The sequence below is a fragment of the Pleurodeles waltl genome, chromosome 1_2 (assembly GCF_031143425.1).
Source record: "Pleurodeles waltl isolate 20211129_DDA chromosome 1_2, aPleWal1.hap1.20221129, whole genome shotgun sequence".
NCBI classification, from domain to species: Eukaryota; Metazoa; Chordata; class Amphibia; order Caudata; family Salamandridae; genus Pleurodeles; species Pleurodeles waltl.
The window spans coordinates 1,356,254,759-1,356,272,411 of record NC_090437.1 but is presented as its reverse complement, the minus strand read 5'-3'; the positions used below and the strand labels follow the sequence as shown (position 1 = coordinate 1,356,272,411).

Here is a 17,653-nt window from a genome sequence, read left to right as displayed (position 1 = left end):
TACGTTTGTGCAGAGACCACCAAACTAGCCTCTGAAAGGTGCGCGCCGACCCCGTCTTCACTAAGAAAGGAAGCAGTACTAATGCTTTCCGAGGGCACCATAGAGAATGTGCCCCCTCATCAACGAGGATTAGGTTTTTACTCCTGATTCTTCCGGGCAAGAAACAAGATAATGGAAAGACATATTGGACCTCAGAAGAGTGGACAAATTTCTGTGCAAACAATCTTTCCATATGACTACTCTTTCAGACATCCTTCACCTTCTAAACAGCAGAGACTACGTGACATCATTGGATTTGCAGGATGCCTACTTCCACATCGCAATACCTCAGTTTTACCGCAGCTGGTACCCATTATCAGTTCAGAGTCCTTCCTTTCGGACTAAAGTCAGCCCCTTGAATTTTCACTAAGGCCCATATTTATACTTTTTTAAGCGCTGCATTTGCGTTATTTTGTGACGCAAAAGCGTCGCAAACGTACGAAATACAATTGTATTTTGTAAGTTTGCGCCGCTTTTTCATCAAAAGGTTCCTACCCAGTTTTCCCTTAAAGAACCTATCTTACTTTGAACATTTTTCCCAATCCTTCTACACAAGTTGAAAGGAATATCCACACGTTAAACACTGGAAGATGTTTTAAGTTCAACCTCCACTGTAGTAAGCAGATTCACAAAATGGACCAACTGCTAGTTTCCTATAGTCATGGGCATCAGGGGACAGCAGTGACAAAAGCCACAATAGCACGCTGCATCTCAGCGACCATTCAATTGTGCCACTCTAGGGCCCACAGGCCACTAATGAGAAAAGCTAAGGCACATTCCACAAGATCAGTATCCACTTCAGCTTCTCTTTTCACAGACATCCCATTGGAAAAAATATGCTAAGCTGCAACATGGAAGAACACTGACTCCTTCATGTAGCACTACTGCATAGAGTGAGAACAACACAGTGACTCAACCATGGGACAAGCTGTTCTAATAAGATGAGCCTCTTCTGATTGAGGTATTTATTCATAGTAAATATATGTATATTCACTTAAAAAAACAAAGGTTACAGGGCCGTTATAGTTATGTTGTGAATTTGCTCGTACTAAACCATAGAAATTCAGCAGTTATAGTTAGATTTCTTGCAAGTAATTGTAACTCTTGCCCTAAGGTAACCATAACTTGCGCCATCGCCATGCACAGTTTTCTTATCAATAATTGTATTGTAAATGTTGCAGTTCTAATAACAAAGATGCCATAGAAGATGTCATCAATGATATAATATGAGGAGTAATTAGCTGTACATGGTGAAGGCTGTAGGAAGATGGCCTGGTGTGTGGTGAGTACCTATGGCATTATCACCTTATACCAGGTCCAGGTATCCCCAATTAGTGATATGTAGTCACTGTTTAGGAAGCCAGGCTCTCTAGAGGTAGCTGTGGATGAGCAGCCAAGGCTTATCTAGGAGACATGCAAAGCTCATGCAATACCACTATAGTCACACAGCACTTACACACATGAAAGAACCACACAGTGTTACAAAAATAATGTACTTTATTTTAGTGACACAGAATCTTGTCTGAGGGGTTGGCAGCAGCTGCAGTGGAAACACCGGAAAGGCAGTTTGGCAGTACCCGGGTTCTGTGCTAGAGACCTGGGGGATCATGGAATTGTTCCCCCAATACCAGAATGGTGACAATTCCATGATCTTAGACATGTTACATGGCCATGTTCGGAGTTCCATTGTGACGCTATACATAGGTAGTGACCTATGTATAGTGCACGGGTGTAATGGTGTCCCCGTACTCACAAAGTTCGGGGAATTAGCCCTGAACGATGTGGGGGCACCTTGGCTAGTGCCAGGGTGCCCACACACTAAGTAACTTGGCATCCAACCTTCACCAGGTGAAGGTTAGAGATATAGGTGACTTATAAGTTACTTAAGTGCAGTGAAAAATGGCTGTGAAATAACGTGGACTGTGTGAGAATTGTCAGAGCTCCCTATGGGTGGCAAAGGAAATGCTGCAGCCCATAGGGATCTCCTGAAACCCCAATACCCTGGGTACCTAATTACCATACACAAGGGAATTATATGGGTGTACCAGTGTGCCAGTGAGAATTGGTAAATTTAGTCACTAGCCTGCAGTGACAAATTTAGAAAGCAGAGAGAGCATAAACACTGAGGTTCTGGTTAGCAGAGCCTCAGTGATACAGTTAGGCACCACACAGGGAACACATACAGGGCACATACTATGAGCACTGGGGTCCTGTCTGGCAGGATCCCAGTGACACAGGGGCTAAAACATACATACATACAGTGAGAATGGGGGTAACATGCCAGGCAAGATGGTACTTTCCTACACACAGGGAAAAAACAAACGTACATACAAGTAAAAATGTGGGTAACATGCCAGGCAAGATGGTACTTTCCTACACCCGGGAGCTGCAGATTTTAGATTCCTGTGAAGTCCAGTTGTGATTCCAGTGGCCAGAAGTCAAAGTAAACATTGCAGAGGAGTCCTGCTGGAATCTTGCACGTCAAATCTGAGGACCCACCCAAGAGAGAGACCCTATATAGGCCTAAAAGGGGGAATGGTCACCTAGCAGGGGGACCACCTATCAGTAGGGGGCTGTGACATCACCTGCCTGACCTGGCCACTCAGATACACCCAGAAGTCTCTGCCTACCTTGGATTCAAGATGGCGGAATTAAGTGGTGCTCTGGAGGAGCTCTGGGCACCACCCCTGGGGTGGTGATGAACAGGGGAGTGGTCACTCCCTTTTCCATTGTTCAGTTTTGCGCCAGAGCAGGGACTATGTCCAGTACACACATAAAATGGCATCCCTGCACTCACGAAGTCCAGGAAAATGGGCCTGGAGTTCGTGGGGGCACCTCTGTTAGTGCAGGGGTGCCCTCACAAACAGGTAATTTTAACTCTGCCCTCTGGGCTGGAAGGCCTGCCATAGGGGTGACTTATAATTGACCTGGTGTAGTGAAAAAATGGCAATGAACGGGTGCATGCACCCTTTCACTCAGGCTGCACTGGCAGGCCTGCAGACACTTTGCATGGGCTCCCTATGGGTGGCAAAATATACGTTGCAGCCCATAGGGATCCCCTGGAACCCTAATGCCCTGGTACCTAAGTACCATATACTAGGGACTTATAAGGGGGCACCAGTATGCCAAATGTGGAGTGAAATGCAAAGTTTTAGGAGAGAGAGCAGAATCACTGGGGTCCTGGTTAGCAGGATCGCAGTGAACACAGTCAAACATACTGACAAATAGTTAAACATACTGACAGGCAGAAAATGGGGGTAACCATGACAAGAAAGAGGCTGCTTTCCTACAACGGGGGTGTGAGTTATAGTTACCTTATGCCGTGAGTTATAGTTTCTTGAAATAGCTCTAACTGCAGCTGCTGAAATTCTATGGTTTGGTACGAGCAAATTCAGAACCTAACTATAACCTATTTTTTTCAGTGAATTTCTAAGCTTTTTAAATCATATTTCCTAACTATAATGCCCCTATAACCTTTGTTTTTTTCAGTGAAAATATATAATATCACTTGTGGTGTTCCTGCACTGGAGTAAACTATGAAATAAATAAATGATTTGGAGCCTAGTTGTACTGCCCATTCTTTTTAAACCAGACCTGGATTCTTGAAGCTCAAATGGTGTGGTTTGTATACGTATATACATATATATATATATATATATATATATATATATATATATATATATATATATATATATATATATCAGCATTTTGAAATGTCATAAAAGCAAAGAAAGGTCTTTTCTGAACCTGTGGGGCTTGTGGCAACAAGAAGCTTTACTCTGATGACCTTCCTCAAGGTTGTATTTACTGCCTGTACCCAAACGTCAAGGACTGTAAGGTATATTGTACCTTTTCCTCAAAAACCTTACAATACTGTGACGGGAGATTGCTCTTATGGCTCCAGAAACTTAAAACGAGAAAAAAGCCTGTTTCACAGGATGATAGTGAAGATTCTTACTCTTCCTTAAAGAAGTTTAAGAAAAAAGAGAGAGAGAGAGACACTTCAGATTCATCTACCTCTCAGGAGCAACCTAAAAAAATCCTTTGAAGAACCCCATCATAGGTCTCACAGAGAGAACAGTATATCCATTTTAGCACAGGAGGAGTGTTCTACAAAACACTTACAACAGCAGAAAAAACGTACTTTCTCTTAAAAAAGACCTGAAAAATCAAGGTCTGAGCTTTCTACTCCTTCACCAGTGTCAGCATCTTCGACAGAGAGATTATCGATGGGATTACCACAGTTGATGATAAGATCATCATTGATCCCTACAACAACCAGTGCAGTATCTACGACAATGACGAAATCAATGTTGACCACCTTGTTTATGGCCATGTCCTCCTCGCTGACCACCACCTCGCCAATGACTCAAACTCTAATACTGTTGACACTAAAGGTAACTCTGGCCTCACCGTTGACAACAGTCCCATCAATTACAAAATCAGCCCCAATGGTGCTGTCCATGAAACCTCTGTTGGCGACCTCGTCGATGACCTCGGTGACCACCCCGTTGATGAGAGAAAAATCGAGAGAAAAAAACCCAAAACCGAGAGAAATCTCAATATCTCAGATAAGAGCATACATCAGTAAGAAAAGTGTCACCTTTACTACCTAGCCACCTCTTGGATGAGGATGATTCGGATGATGAAGGACCCACTGGTGTTGCGCAAAGTCCATCACAGCTACACGTCAAATGCCAACAGGATGATGATGACAAATATTATGACCAGGGTTATTACCTTCCTCAAAAACAATTTCACCAGCGATATCTATGCCTACAAAACAAACTATCTATGGTACATATCTATGCCTACAAATCAAACAGACTGCTTTCTCTATGATTTCAAGAAACTTTTCCACAAGAACATCGGGGATATACCCATTGCCAACTACGTGTTACCACGCTGGATAAAAAATATAAAGCCCCAGAAGATTCTCCTGCATGTCTCACTGGGCATCCCAAACCTGATTACGTGATCATCCAGGTGGCCCAGAATCACTCAAAAAACCCTTGAACACCTATATCAGCACCTCTGGCCAAAGACAGTAGGATAACATCAGAAAACGTTTTTTCCTCAATGTCGGTGCTTACAATGCAGGCAGCAGACCCTTTGTCTGTTCTTGGAAAATACGATAGCCAGATCCGGTCAGATATCGTTCCATACATCAACAAACTTCCTGATGAGGTAAGGGCTGAAGCCATAAAGATATTGTAGGAAGGAGACCGCACTTCATCCTAGATCCTTGATTGCACCATGGACATTGCCAACACTGTTTTTCGACAACTAGCAGGAGTAGCAGTTCTAAGGGGACAGGGCTGGCTTGAGGCCACCTTCTTTAGGCTGGAGGTTCATAGTAAGAGTCTCGACCTTTCATAGGATGGTGGGGCTCTCTTCCACAAACATGTCAATGACGCCTTCCTGGCAATCAAAACAGACACTAACACGGCCAGATCTTTAGTAACCCTACAGAATAGGAAAATGCTTTTTCGAGGTGCATGGGGTGGAAGGCAACCCTCCTATTGAGGAAGCTACCAACAATACCATTACTCAGCGTACTAAACAGTCAACAATTTCATCCCCAATATCAGCAAACACAACCATCACAGACAGCCTATACTAGGCAACTTCCAAAGGGAAAATTGGGAGAGAACACAGGCCACCATCAATGATGAATTACAGGCACTGGCTACTTCCCTGTCTCCTACAATTTGCCTCAGAGTAGGAGGATATCCAACCACCTTCAAGACTAGCAGAAAATCACAACTGAACAATGGGTCTTAGAACTTATTCAATTCAGCCAAACAGTTGAATTCATCAAAAAACTACCACCAACCCCTCCCCAAAACTCCACATAAAACATCTGCGACTCCTCATGTTGGAAATCAAGACCAGACTCAAAAAAAGAACCATATAATGAGTTTCTGCAGCTCAGAAAGGGAGAGGCTTCTATTCCTCTTTTGTCTTGGTCCAGAATAAATGAGGGGAGTGGTGACCAATTCTCGACTTGAGACACCCAACTCCTATCTGAGGAAACAAACTTCCCACATAGTAACACTGCGGGATATACTGCACCTTCTAAACCAAATAGACTATATGACAACCCTCGATATCTAGGATGCATACTTTCATGTCCCCATCCATCCAAAACACTGGCAAACTTGTAAAATTCACGGTAGCCTGCAGCCCTAATCAATTGAAGGTGCTCCCATTTTCTTAAAATCTGCCCCTCTCATTTTCACGCAGTGCTTGGAACCAGTAGTGGCTTTTCTGCAACAAAATAACCCATTTTCTTTCCATAGCTCAATGACTGGTTAGTCAAAGCACCCTTCCACCAGTTAGCACAAAGATCAACCACCACATGTATGTACCTATTCAACAACTGGGCCTCACATTAAATCCACAAAAGTTAGTTCTTCACCCATCACAAATGATAACATTTTTGGGAGCTGCACTAGATATAATGCTCCACAAAGTGTATCCCACACCAGAAAGACAAATAACAATCTTAACTCTAGCACAATTGGTACACAGAAAAAAGTCACTTTCCATTCGACTCAACAAGTCACTCTTAGGGATGATGTCATCTTGCACTCCTCTAGTTCTATTCTGCCGTCTACGCTCTGTGGTTCCTGATGGTGGTGTGTTGAGTGTCAGTGATGGTGAAGTGAATGATGCTGGGGTCGGACCAGGAGAGTTCTGTGATGTGGCTGACTCTGTCGCTGGAGGTGAAGAGGGGGTCAAGAGTGTGTCCGGCTTTGTGTGAAGTATCTTGACTAGTTGAATGAGGCCTATGTTGCTCAAGTTCTCGAGGAGGGTGGAGGAGTTGGCGTCATTGAAGTTGTCAATGTGGAAATCGAGGTTGGTGAGTACAATGTAGTGGTTCGAGTCGATGGTAATTGGGGATGGCATCGCAGAAGGCTGGTCGTGGTCTGGGGGTCTGTATATGAGGTGCCTCTTAGGGTAGTTTTTACATCAGTTTGTAGTTGGAAATTGAGATGTCCATGAGAGGTGAGGTGTAGTTGTTGGTGGAGATGCATAAAACGATGTTCTCAAATATGATAGCATTGTCCCTGCTGTGTTTGTTGGTGCGGTCTCAGTGTATGATCTTGTAGCTGTTGTGTGTTGCAGTGGCGATATCGGGGTTCAAGGAGGGGTTTAGCCAGGTTTCGGTGATGAAAGCAATGTCTGGTGAGAGCGAGGTGATGGCGTCCCAGATTTCTGTGGTATGTTTTCACAAGGATAGGGCATGGAGCAGGATACATTGGAGAGGTTCCAGGTTGAACGTGGTCTTCCAGGTGGGTGCAGCGCCGGGTCCTGTGTGGGCTGGCAGCTTGGTGCTGCAGGAGAAGTGGCAGTTTTGGCAGGTGAAGGGTCCTTTGGTAGCATGAGGGAATGTGATGCAGCAGTTGTTGTTGTGGCGTACAGGATTCAAGGCTCTGAGCTCCTTGCTGGAATAGCAGTGGGTGGTTGGAGGGCCAGGTTTCCTGGCGCTGGGTGCAGTTCAGGCGTGGATGGGGCAGACAGGCTTGCCTTTGGCATGCCTTCAGCTTGCCAGTGGCATGCCTACTGCACTGTCACCCTGCAGCCACTGTTAAGTAGGTCCTTGGGGGAGGGCGGTGTGCTGGGTGGCAGGAGGTGGAAAATGGTGGAAGGAGGGAAATGGGGAAGAGAGGAGAAGAAGTATAAAAGGCAAAAGCAGGGCAAAAATTAGCAGAAAAGAGGAGGAGAAGGTGCAGAAGACGAGCAGAAAAGAGGATGAAAGGGTGCAGAAAACGAGCAGAAAAGAAGAAAAAGGTGCAGAAAATAGGAGGAAAAGGTGCAGAAAATGAGCAGAAAAGAGGAGGTGAAGGTGCAGAAAACAAGCAGGAAAGAGGAGGATAAAGGTGCAGACAATGAGCAGAACCGGGCAGTAGAAGGTGGCAGAGGTCAAGCTGGGCAGGAGGCTGTCACAAGGGAGCTGGCACGGGGATCTGCTCTGGCATGAGGACCTGCTGAGTGAGTGTATGGATAATGATTGAATGACTGCATGTATGGATAACGATTGACTGAATGGATGGAAGCATTCATGCACTTCGTAAGCCAGACCTGACAATCCTTTCAAGGGAACAAATGATTTTGATACTTCTTCAATCAGGGCTTATCTTTTGTTGGCTGTTCCTATATATCAGCCATGGCCCGTCCGATGGGGCTGAGGAGCCACCCCCCCACCTTTTGCCCCTCAAGAAGAGTGCCTGTCAGGCTGAGCAAAGATTAGCCTGACAGACACTGTTCATGTACAGGTCAGGCAGCCAGGAACGAGACATGAGCGATTTGCGCAGACTCCTGGCTGCCTGAGCTGAACTTTGCTGGGCTGAAGAGGTCACATCTCCTATGGACGTGACCTCCTCAGCTCAGCAAAGGAGCCTCGAGGCCCTCCCCCTCAGTGAGAAGGGGAAACGTCACCCATTGACTCTGACCTGGGAGCTTCAGGTTTAAGCCCTGAAGCTCTCTGGTCGAGTATCAATCAGTAACACATTGTCAGCAGTCTCACTGACCCCATCCCTCTCTGTGAAGAAGTTGGGACTGCTGCCTTTCCTTAGGTCAGCCAATGAGGGAAGGCAGCAGTCCCAACCCTCCTGGGACCTCCGAGACAGAGCTGAAGGTAAGTGTGTGTGTGTGTGTGGGGGTGTGTGAGAGTGTGTGTGTTTTTTTAGATTAATGTTTGGTGCATGCGTGTATGTTTGAATATTTGATAATGAGTGTTGTGAATGGATATGCTTGTGCGCACATGTGTGAATAAATGAGTGTGAGTGTGCTTTCTTCCCGCCCCCTCCCTCCTAAAATTACCGGCCACCACTGTTCTATATCTGTGACTGCACTTCTTTTTAACAACTATAGGGTGACACATCTCATAGCTGAAATACATTTTTTTTCTTCCTTAGAGTGAAGCTCACCTTACACCAGGTCGGAGGATAAATATCCGACAAGATGCAATAATAAGTCATTTGTGGGTTAAATTTGGAGTTCATGATGCTGGTGCGTGTATCCAGTCTCCAGATTTATTTCGCCGGTATAATGGAATATACAATCCAACATTCTCCATCCGTGTGGTCGGCTGGGATCGGTCGCAGATACAGCTGGTGTGTGATCAAGGAGGACATGAACCTGTCTGTCCCAACTATGGTAAGAGTCAGTGCTTGATCAGATACTCGTGAAAAGAAATTCATTGTTAAAAAGATCAGCATAATTCTAGAGAATCTGTGAGTTCAATTAAAAGTGCAAACCATTGTAGAAGTCAAGGTCACAGGGTGGTTCTGCCCCGGTGCAGGGTCCTTCTTACTTTGTTTCAACCAAACATGTCATGAATTTTTATGTTGGCGTCTGATGCGTCATGAAGCATCCCTTGAACTGATCTCAGTGATGTGCCAGGCAAACAGGGTAGCAGTGAGGCACTCTGTAATGAGCCATCTGCACCATCTTTTGTCACTCATATCCTGGCTGGGAGTAGGTTTCAAAGGAGCCGGGGCTCCAAATAACCCACAAAGTCCCTCCCTTCATATATGATAAAGGATCACACTATGGATGTGTCAGAACCTCTTTCAGACGGCCACAGGCAAGTAGGGGTTACTGGTCCTAACTGTGGCAGGTAAGGCTTTTTATTCCTGCTGCCTAGGGGCCTGACTTACTATGGGTCCTGAGTAACTGGGCCAAGTACTACACCTTCAGCACTTCACCCTCAGTGGGTAGCGCAGGTCGAGCAGTCCAAAGCTGTTCAAGGGGGAGGTAGGTTTGAGGCCTACACAGGTTAAAGACTCAAACTAAACACAATAATAGCAAAACATGAATGTCCAGCCTGATACTCTTATGACAAAAGTGAGTTTTTACACAACAACACTTAGTGAAATACAGCATACACAAATAATACACACAGTAGTGCTAAGGACAGAAATCTAGTTTTGTGCAGGTACAGTTCCGAGTCCCACTTCTCTGACTATGGGTCAGGGTTATTCTCCATTTATGACAGGTAACCTTCAGGTTAGGCCCACTACGAGTCGTAAAAGTCCTGCAATGGCTTTATAAAAGTCAAAGTGTTCCAGCACTGCAGCGCTATAAGGCAGAGCAAGTTTCCCCATGGCCCTTTGGCCCAGTGATCAGTCTTAACTGCTCCCACTGCTATTTCTAGACAGGACACCCTGGGATAGTTTGCCACTCTGGCATCACAGTGAATGTGAGCCAGTGTCAAGGGTGGGAGAGGTGGTTTGCAGCTGGTCATCCGCAACACTAATTGGATGAAGTGCTAAGTTCCTCTGAAACTGCATGTGAGTGTGGGTAGTCACTCAACTTCAGATTCCTCAGTTAAGACTTGAGGCAAATGGGTCAACATCCACAGGTCCTCGTGATCCCATGATGGTCCTGGTGACAGCCCTCTCTCTTCTTAGATGGTTCAACCAGGGCAACAGCACCTTTTCTTCACTGTAGCCAGCTCCTTGACATGCTGGGTCACCAAAGCTCTCCTTTTAATAATCCATTTCCCAACACAAAAAAGATTTAGGGGCATATTTAGTCTCTGTGGGGCATATTTATACTCTGTTTGCACCGAGTTAGCGTCATTTGTTTTTATGCTAATTTGTCCCAAACTTAAATCCATATTTATACTTTAGCGCTAGAACCGTCTAGTGCCAAGGTTTTGGAGTTAGGGTTATTTGGATGAGTGAGCCTATCGTGCATCAATGAGATGCAAGGTAGGCGTTCCTGTCCAAAAAATCTGTGGCCTTAGCGCCATATTTATCCCCCCTAAGCTTGCTTAGCCCCATTATTTAACTCCTAGGTCAGGGCAGGCGTTAAGGTACCTGTGGACCCATTTCCATGGTGGAACACCATGGAATGGGCCCACAGGTGCACACGCCATGCCCCAGGGACACCCCCACCCACACCAGAGGGATACCATAGGATGGGGGACCCATCCCAGGTAAGTCCCGGTAAGTATTTTTTAATTTCTTTTTTTTTCCCTCAGAGGCCCTATCTTGGGCCCCCTGCATGGCACTGGGATCAACAGCCATGCACTGTACCACTCACAGACATACATAGATTCCAGTGTGCACACACAGACATGCATTGCCCTGTATTGAACTACTCAATCTACATCTATTGCCTTATGTGGACACATGAGGCACACACTCACTGTGTGACACCTCATCCAACCCTATGTAGGTCAAGCATAAGTTAAATACACAGCAGAACTTTACACTTAAGAGCATGCAGACCTCACTCATGAGATACAAATAAAAAGGCATGTTTACTCTATTGATCACTATAGTGGTATGCTGCCACTGTAGGAGGCTGACTTAGTATATGATGTACACCTAAAGGTGAGGCACCCTTTACTGAGTTGAGGCACCCCTTAGTAATAGTGTAGGGGGTTCTAGATAACCAGAGCTCTCAGAGGAGTAACTGTGGTGAACAGCTAAGGATTATCCACAAAGGTGTAAAGCACTTGCAAATACCACAAAGGTCAGTCAGTGATGTACACACAAGAAAGAATGACACCTGTGTTAGACAAATATTATATATTTATTGTACTAAACACTGGAACTAACTTTTGTATATTTCCTACCCGGAGATATGATCTTACAAAAAGGTACGTAGAAAAAGGTATGCATAGGCATATAATAATGTGTGCCCCTATGGGGGGGCAAACCATATACTAAGTAAATGGAATAAAATTATCACTACCAACCCAAACTATCACCCAAGGACCCTTAGGACTAGGAAAGCACAGGAACACCCAAGGTAAGTAAGTATGATTCCCCAGGCGCCAGTGTGCAGAGGTGTAACCTCAGGTTAGGTGCCTATATGATAACGTGGAGAAGTTGCAGTTGGAGTTTTAGAGGTTTAGGACCCTTTCCAGAGGACCTCAAGGAAGCCTGTTGGAACAAGGGAGTTTGGATTGTGCCCCCACCCGTAGATACCCAGAACAGTGAAGTACCTACACCAGGGAGCCCAGGTGTATTGGGGTGAATTTCTGTTGGAACCTCCTGTTAAAGTTAATGGGGACCTCGGTTGTCCAGCTGCTGTTGTGACCAGTGGACCAGGTCGGTGGAACCCAGGTGTAGACTGAAGAAGAAAAGGATGTAAGGAGAGAGGGGGCGAAGTCCAGACCACCCAGAGGTGACCAGGCGGTACAGAGTGCAATGCCCACCCTTCTTGGTAATGCTTTCCTATTGGATGGTGGTCGAAGAAGTACAGTTGTGGACTTCAGGTGATACAGAAAGACCCTTGGAGCCATCTATGAGCTGTACAATGCCAGTCATCAGATTGCGGAGGGGCGAGTGGGCAGCAGGACCACCAACAAGCCTTGGCAAATGCAGGGAAGCATTGCATAAACATTGCAGGATTTGTGGTTACCAGCAAGGTCCAGGTGACCCAACCTTTGCAGGTAGGTCAGAGCAAGCCCTCGACAAGCAGGAGAGCCAGGAGGAATCATTGGAGACCCTTTGGCAGCAGGCACAGGGAGTCGCAGGGAGGCCTCAGCAGCACAGCAAAGAGGGATGCCCATCTCGCAGGAGCTGCAGAGAGGAACTAGTTCTTGAAGCTGGAGAGTGCTGGAGGCTGGGGCTTCTTGGAGCTAGGAGGTATTCTGACTGAAGCCTTGGCAAAGACAAACAGACCTAGTGCAGAGGGGTTCCAGCCAAACAGCTCCAACGAGGACCACAGACTTCTCAGTTGCAAGGAAACTAAACTCAACCTCTGGAGAGCCACAGAACCATCACCTGTGTTGCAGAGCCTTGAAGAGTCTATGGAACAGCAGGATCTACAAACCGTTGAAGTGCCTGCGGATGCAGGGGAGTGACTCCTTCACTCCAAGGGAGATTCCCTAAGTACAGGCAGAGTCCCTGTGACTCTGGAGGATACATGGCCACAGGGGTTGCAGAAGTCTTGCAGAACTTGGAAACAAATTTACAGTAGGAGCCCTCCTACTGGTTACAGTTTTGCTCTTCGTTCCAGCTAAGAAGAAAGCAGTTCTGATGTCCAGGTTGCAGAAATGTCTTGCAGGGGAAACTTGCAGATGGTTCCTGAAGTCTTGCAGACAAATCTGGAGTCCCACCCTCAGGAGAGCCCTTAAGTAACCAAAGAGGGAGTTGGGCACTGACTTCAGTGACCCACCTATCAGGAGGGGTCAGGGACGTCACCCAGTTGGACACACTAGTCAGATGCTCCTAGGGGCCTCTTCTCATCATATTTCCAAGATGGCAAAGCTCTGTTCACCTCCCTAGCAGAGGAGCTGGACAGGGAGGTGGTCACTCCCATGTCCTTTGTGTGGTTTCGGGCTGGAACAGGAAATGGGGGTTCCTGCACTGGTGCAAACTGGTTTATGCAAGGAGGGCACAAAATGCTTGCTTCAAGGCAGTCTGGTAGCACTCATAGGCACCACCATCCCAGTCCAGAGACAGCTAGTTCTAAAGGACAGGTAGTCACACCTCTATATTACAGGAAATCTTTTGTCCTGCCTTCCCCTGCCAGAGTTAAACGCAGCAGCAGGAAACAGTGTCTGGGGTCAGCAGCAGCATGGGCTCGCATGCAGATCCTGCAAGACTCTACAGGCAGATATGAGGGATCCCATAGGTATCCCCCAGAGTACATGATATCATGCAACTAGCACTGGAATTGGTGTAGTTGCATGATTCCAACATATTTGTTACCAAGGATTGGTGCAGAAAACAAGCAGAAAAGAGAAGAAAAAGGTAGGTTCGGTAAAGCCAATATGCTGTTGGACATCGTGTGTTGACCAGTGGCCACTACATACCTTAATATGGTTTCCTTGCACTTATAAAGCCAAGAAAATTGAATTTTGGGTTTGTAGGGGCACCTCTGCACATGCAGGGGTGGCATAACACAGAGAACCAAGCATCCTACCCTTAGGCTGAATGGCCTACCTTAGGGTTGACTTATAGGGCCATGATATGATGCAAACCTTATATCTGGAGTGAAAGGTGCATGCACCATTTCATGCAGGCTGCAATGGCTGGCCTGTAGTCACAGTCTGCATGGGCCATCATGGGTGGCAAAATGCATGCTGCAGCCCAAGGGAACCCCTGGTGTACCAATGCCCTTAGTACCCAAGTATCATATACTAGGGACTTATATGGGTGCACCAGTATGCCAATTGTGGGGTGCAAACGTTACCATACAACTAAATTTAGGGGAAAGAACACTGACACTGGGGTCCTGGTTAGCAGGATCCCAGTGTACTACCATCTAAACACACTGACATCAGGCAGAAAGTGAGGGTACCAAAGGTGCTACTTTTCTACAGCTAATAGCATACTTCTCAGTAGGCTATGGGTGTGGGGTAGAGACACAACCAAGTCCTTTGCTGGTTACACTGTAACCTCACAGCACAATTTAGATTTCACTATGAGGGATCCATTGATAGTTTTGCAATGTCATTGAGGGTCCATCAGGCTGCTTTTTGCCAACCCTGTTTTTTACACCCTCCTCTATTGAACTAGAAGATTCCCTGAGGAGATGGGGGAGGACTTCCACTTTTAAGCAATAAAACTAAACTAGTTCAAATATATGTTGATGATTCAGTGCTTATGGAGTGAAGAACAAATGGCCTTAAAGACTGATCAATTGTAAAGCATCTTTTATGGATAATCTCAGCTTAAATACAAACCTCATCAATAGCTCCCTTCAAACCGGTGTGATTCCTGACTGCCTGTAACTAGGCCAAATCACGCTGATTCTAAAGAACCCAGGAGCCGACCCCAGCAACCTCCATAACTAAAGACCTGTCTCCAACCTTCCCTTCCTCGCCAAAACTCTTGAGAAATGTGTTCTCCAACAACTAACCCATCATATCGATAACAACAACCTCCTCAACCCTTTTCAGTCAGGCTTCCACAAAGGCTGTAGTACTGAATCAGCCATTCTCAACATAGTAGATGACCTCCACAACTCCCTTGACTCCGACTGACCCTGCCTATTGATTCTCCTTGATCTAACAGCAGCCTTTGACACTGTCGACCTCAAACTCCTTCTTGACTCCCTCCAAAAGAGACTCGGCATTGAAGGTACTGTCCTCCTCTGTTTTTCCTCCTTCTTACAAAACCGAACGCCACAAGTAAAACTTCTCAACTCGACCTCACCCACCTCATTAATCACCAGAGGAGTCCCCCAAGGATCTGTCCTGTCTCCCACCCTCTTCAACATCTACATGGACCCTCTTACCACTATCCTTGCTCGAGCCAATATCCCCTTCCATCTCTATGCTGATGACACGCAACTCTATATTGAATTAGCCTCTTTAGATGATATTCACCGTTTGAACAACACCCTTAAGGAAGCCCTCTGTTGGCTTTCTCACAACCATCTCAAACTAAATCAAGACAAGAAGGAAATACTCCTCTCGAAATTTAACCAGCTCCCTCAACTGCAAGAATGGCTAAAATCTATTGATGCTCTCAAATGTACCCTCACCCCGTCTAGCTCGGTCAAATCTCTGGGAATCTCTCGGGACTCCAACTTGATTATGCAGGGCTACATCAACAAGAACGCGAACAACGTTTTCCGCAGCCTTAAACTTCTGTACAAAATCAAATCCTTCATTGTCCAGGATGGCCTCAAACACGCCACTCAAACACTGGTACTCTATTGACTAGACTATGGGGAATCTCCATCCTTACTGGCACCGCCAATTCCGGAGTCGCCCCTATAAGGTCCACTCTTCATGCAGCTGCCAGACTAGTGACGGGAAATAAAAAATATGACCACATCTCCCCGGCCTTGAAGACTGATAAATGGCTCCCGATCTAGGCCTGTTGCTTGTTCCGCACTGCCTGCCTAACACAGAAAGCCCTTCACACTGGGAAACCAGAATATCTCGCAAAAAAACTCTTGAAAGCTGGTCAAACCAGATCTCTTAGAAGCAAAAACTCCCTCCTCCTCCTCCTTCCTAAATCCAACAAACAAAAAACTTGGTCATGCTCCTTTTCAAACAACGCTCCGAGAATATGGAACTTCATACCCACTCACATCAGATCTAACCCTTCCCATCAGGTCTTCAAGAAGTTACTTAAAGAATACCTTGTAGGAAAGTACCATCTTGCCTGGCATGTTGTAGGAAAGTACCATCTTGCCTGGCATGTTACCCCCATTTTTCACTGTATATATGTTGTTTTAGTTGTATGTGTCACTGGGACCCTGGTAACCCAGGGCCCCAGTGCTCATAAGTGTGCCTGAATGTGTTACCTGTGTAGTGACTAACTGTCTCACTGAGGCTCTGCTAATCAGAACCTCAGTGGTTATGCTCTCTCATTTCTTTCTAAATTGTCACTAACAGGCTAGTGACCAATTTTACCAATTTACATTGGCTTACTGGAACACCCTTATAATTCCCTAGTATATGGTACTGAGGTACCCAGGGTATTGGGGTTCCAGGAGATCCCTATGGGCTGCAGCATTTCTTTTGCCACCCATAGGGAGCTCTGACAATTCTTACACAGGCCTGCCACTGCAGCCTGAGTGAAATAACGTCCACGTTATTTCACAGCCATTTTACACTGCACTTAAGTAACTTATAAGTCACCTATATGTCTAACCTTTACCTGGTAAAGGTTAGGTGCAAAGTTACTTAGTGTGAGGGCACCCTGGCACTAGCCAAGGTGACCCCACATTGTTCAGAGCCAATTCACTGAACTTTGTGAGTGCGGGGACACCATTACACGCGTGCACTACATATAGGTCACTACCTATATGTAGCTTCACCATGGTAACTCCGAATATGGCCATGTAACATGTCTATGATCATGGAATTGCCCCCTCTATGCCATCCTGGCATTGTTGGTACAATTCCATGATCCCAGTGGTCTGTAGCACAGACCCTGGTACTGCCAGACTGCCCTTCCTGGGGTTTCACTGCAGCTGCTGCTGCTGCCAACCCCTCAGACAGGCAGCTGCCCTCCTGGGGTCCAGCCAGGCCTGGCCCAGGATGGCAGAACAAAGAACTTCCTCTGAGAGAGGGTGTGACACCCTCCCCCTTTGGAAAATGGTGTGAAGGCAGGGGAGGAGTAGCCTCCCCCAGCCTATGGAAATGCTTTGTTGGGCACAGATGTGCCCAATTCTGCATAAGCCAGTCTACACCGGTTCAGGGACCCCTTAGCCCCTGCTCTGGCGCGAAACTGGACAAAGGAAAGGGGAGTGACCACTCCCCTGACCTGCACCTCCCCTGGGAGGTGTCCAGAGCTCCTCCAGTGTGCTCCAGACCTCTGCCATCTTGGAAACAGAGGTGCTACTGGCACACTGGACTGCTCTGAGTGGCCAGTGCCACCAGGTGACGTCAGAGACTCCTTGTGATAGGCTCCTTCAGGTGTTAGTAGCCTTTCCTCTCTCCTAGGTAGCCAAACCCTCTTTTCTGGCTATTTAGGGTCTCTGTCTCTGGGGAAACTTCAGATAACGAATGCATGAGCTCAGCCGAGTTCCTCTGCATCTCCCTCTTCACCTTCTGATAAGGAATCGACCGCTGACCGCGCTGGAAGCCTGCAAACCTGCAACATAGTAGCAAAGACGACTACTGCAACTCTGTAACGCTGATCCTGCCGCCTTCTCGACTGTTTTCCTGCTTGTGCATGCT

The 17,653-nt window shown here is 46.4% G+C and overlaps 1 protein-coding gene across 1 annotated transcript in view; it reads left to right on the top strand.

The window, feature by feature from the left end:
• LOC138252902 (uncharacterized) overlaps positions 1-17,653 on the top strand; it is a 216,205-nt gene that overhangs the window by 50,830 nt on the left and 147,722 nt on the right. The window contains exon 4 of the mRNA XM_069205776.1: positions 8,964-9,204. Within this exon, the coding sequence (XP_069061877.1) occupies positions 8,964-9,204 (241 nt within the window). The remainder of the gene's footprint in view (positions 1-8,963; positions 9,205-17,653) is intronic.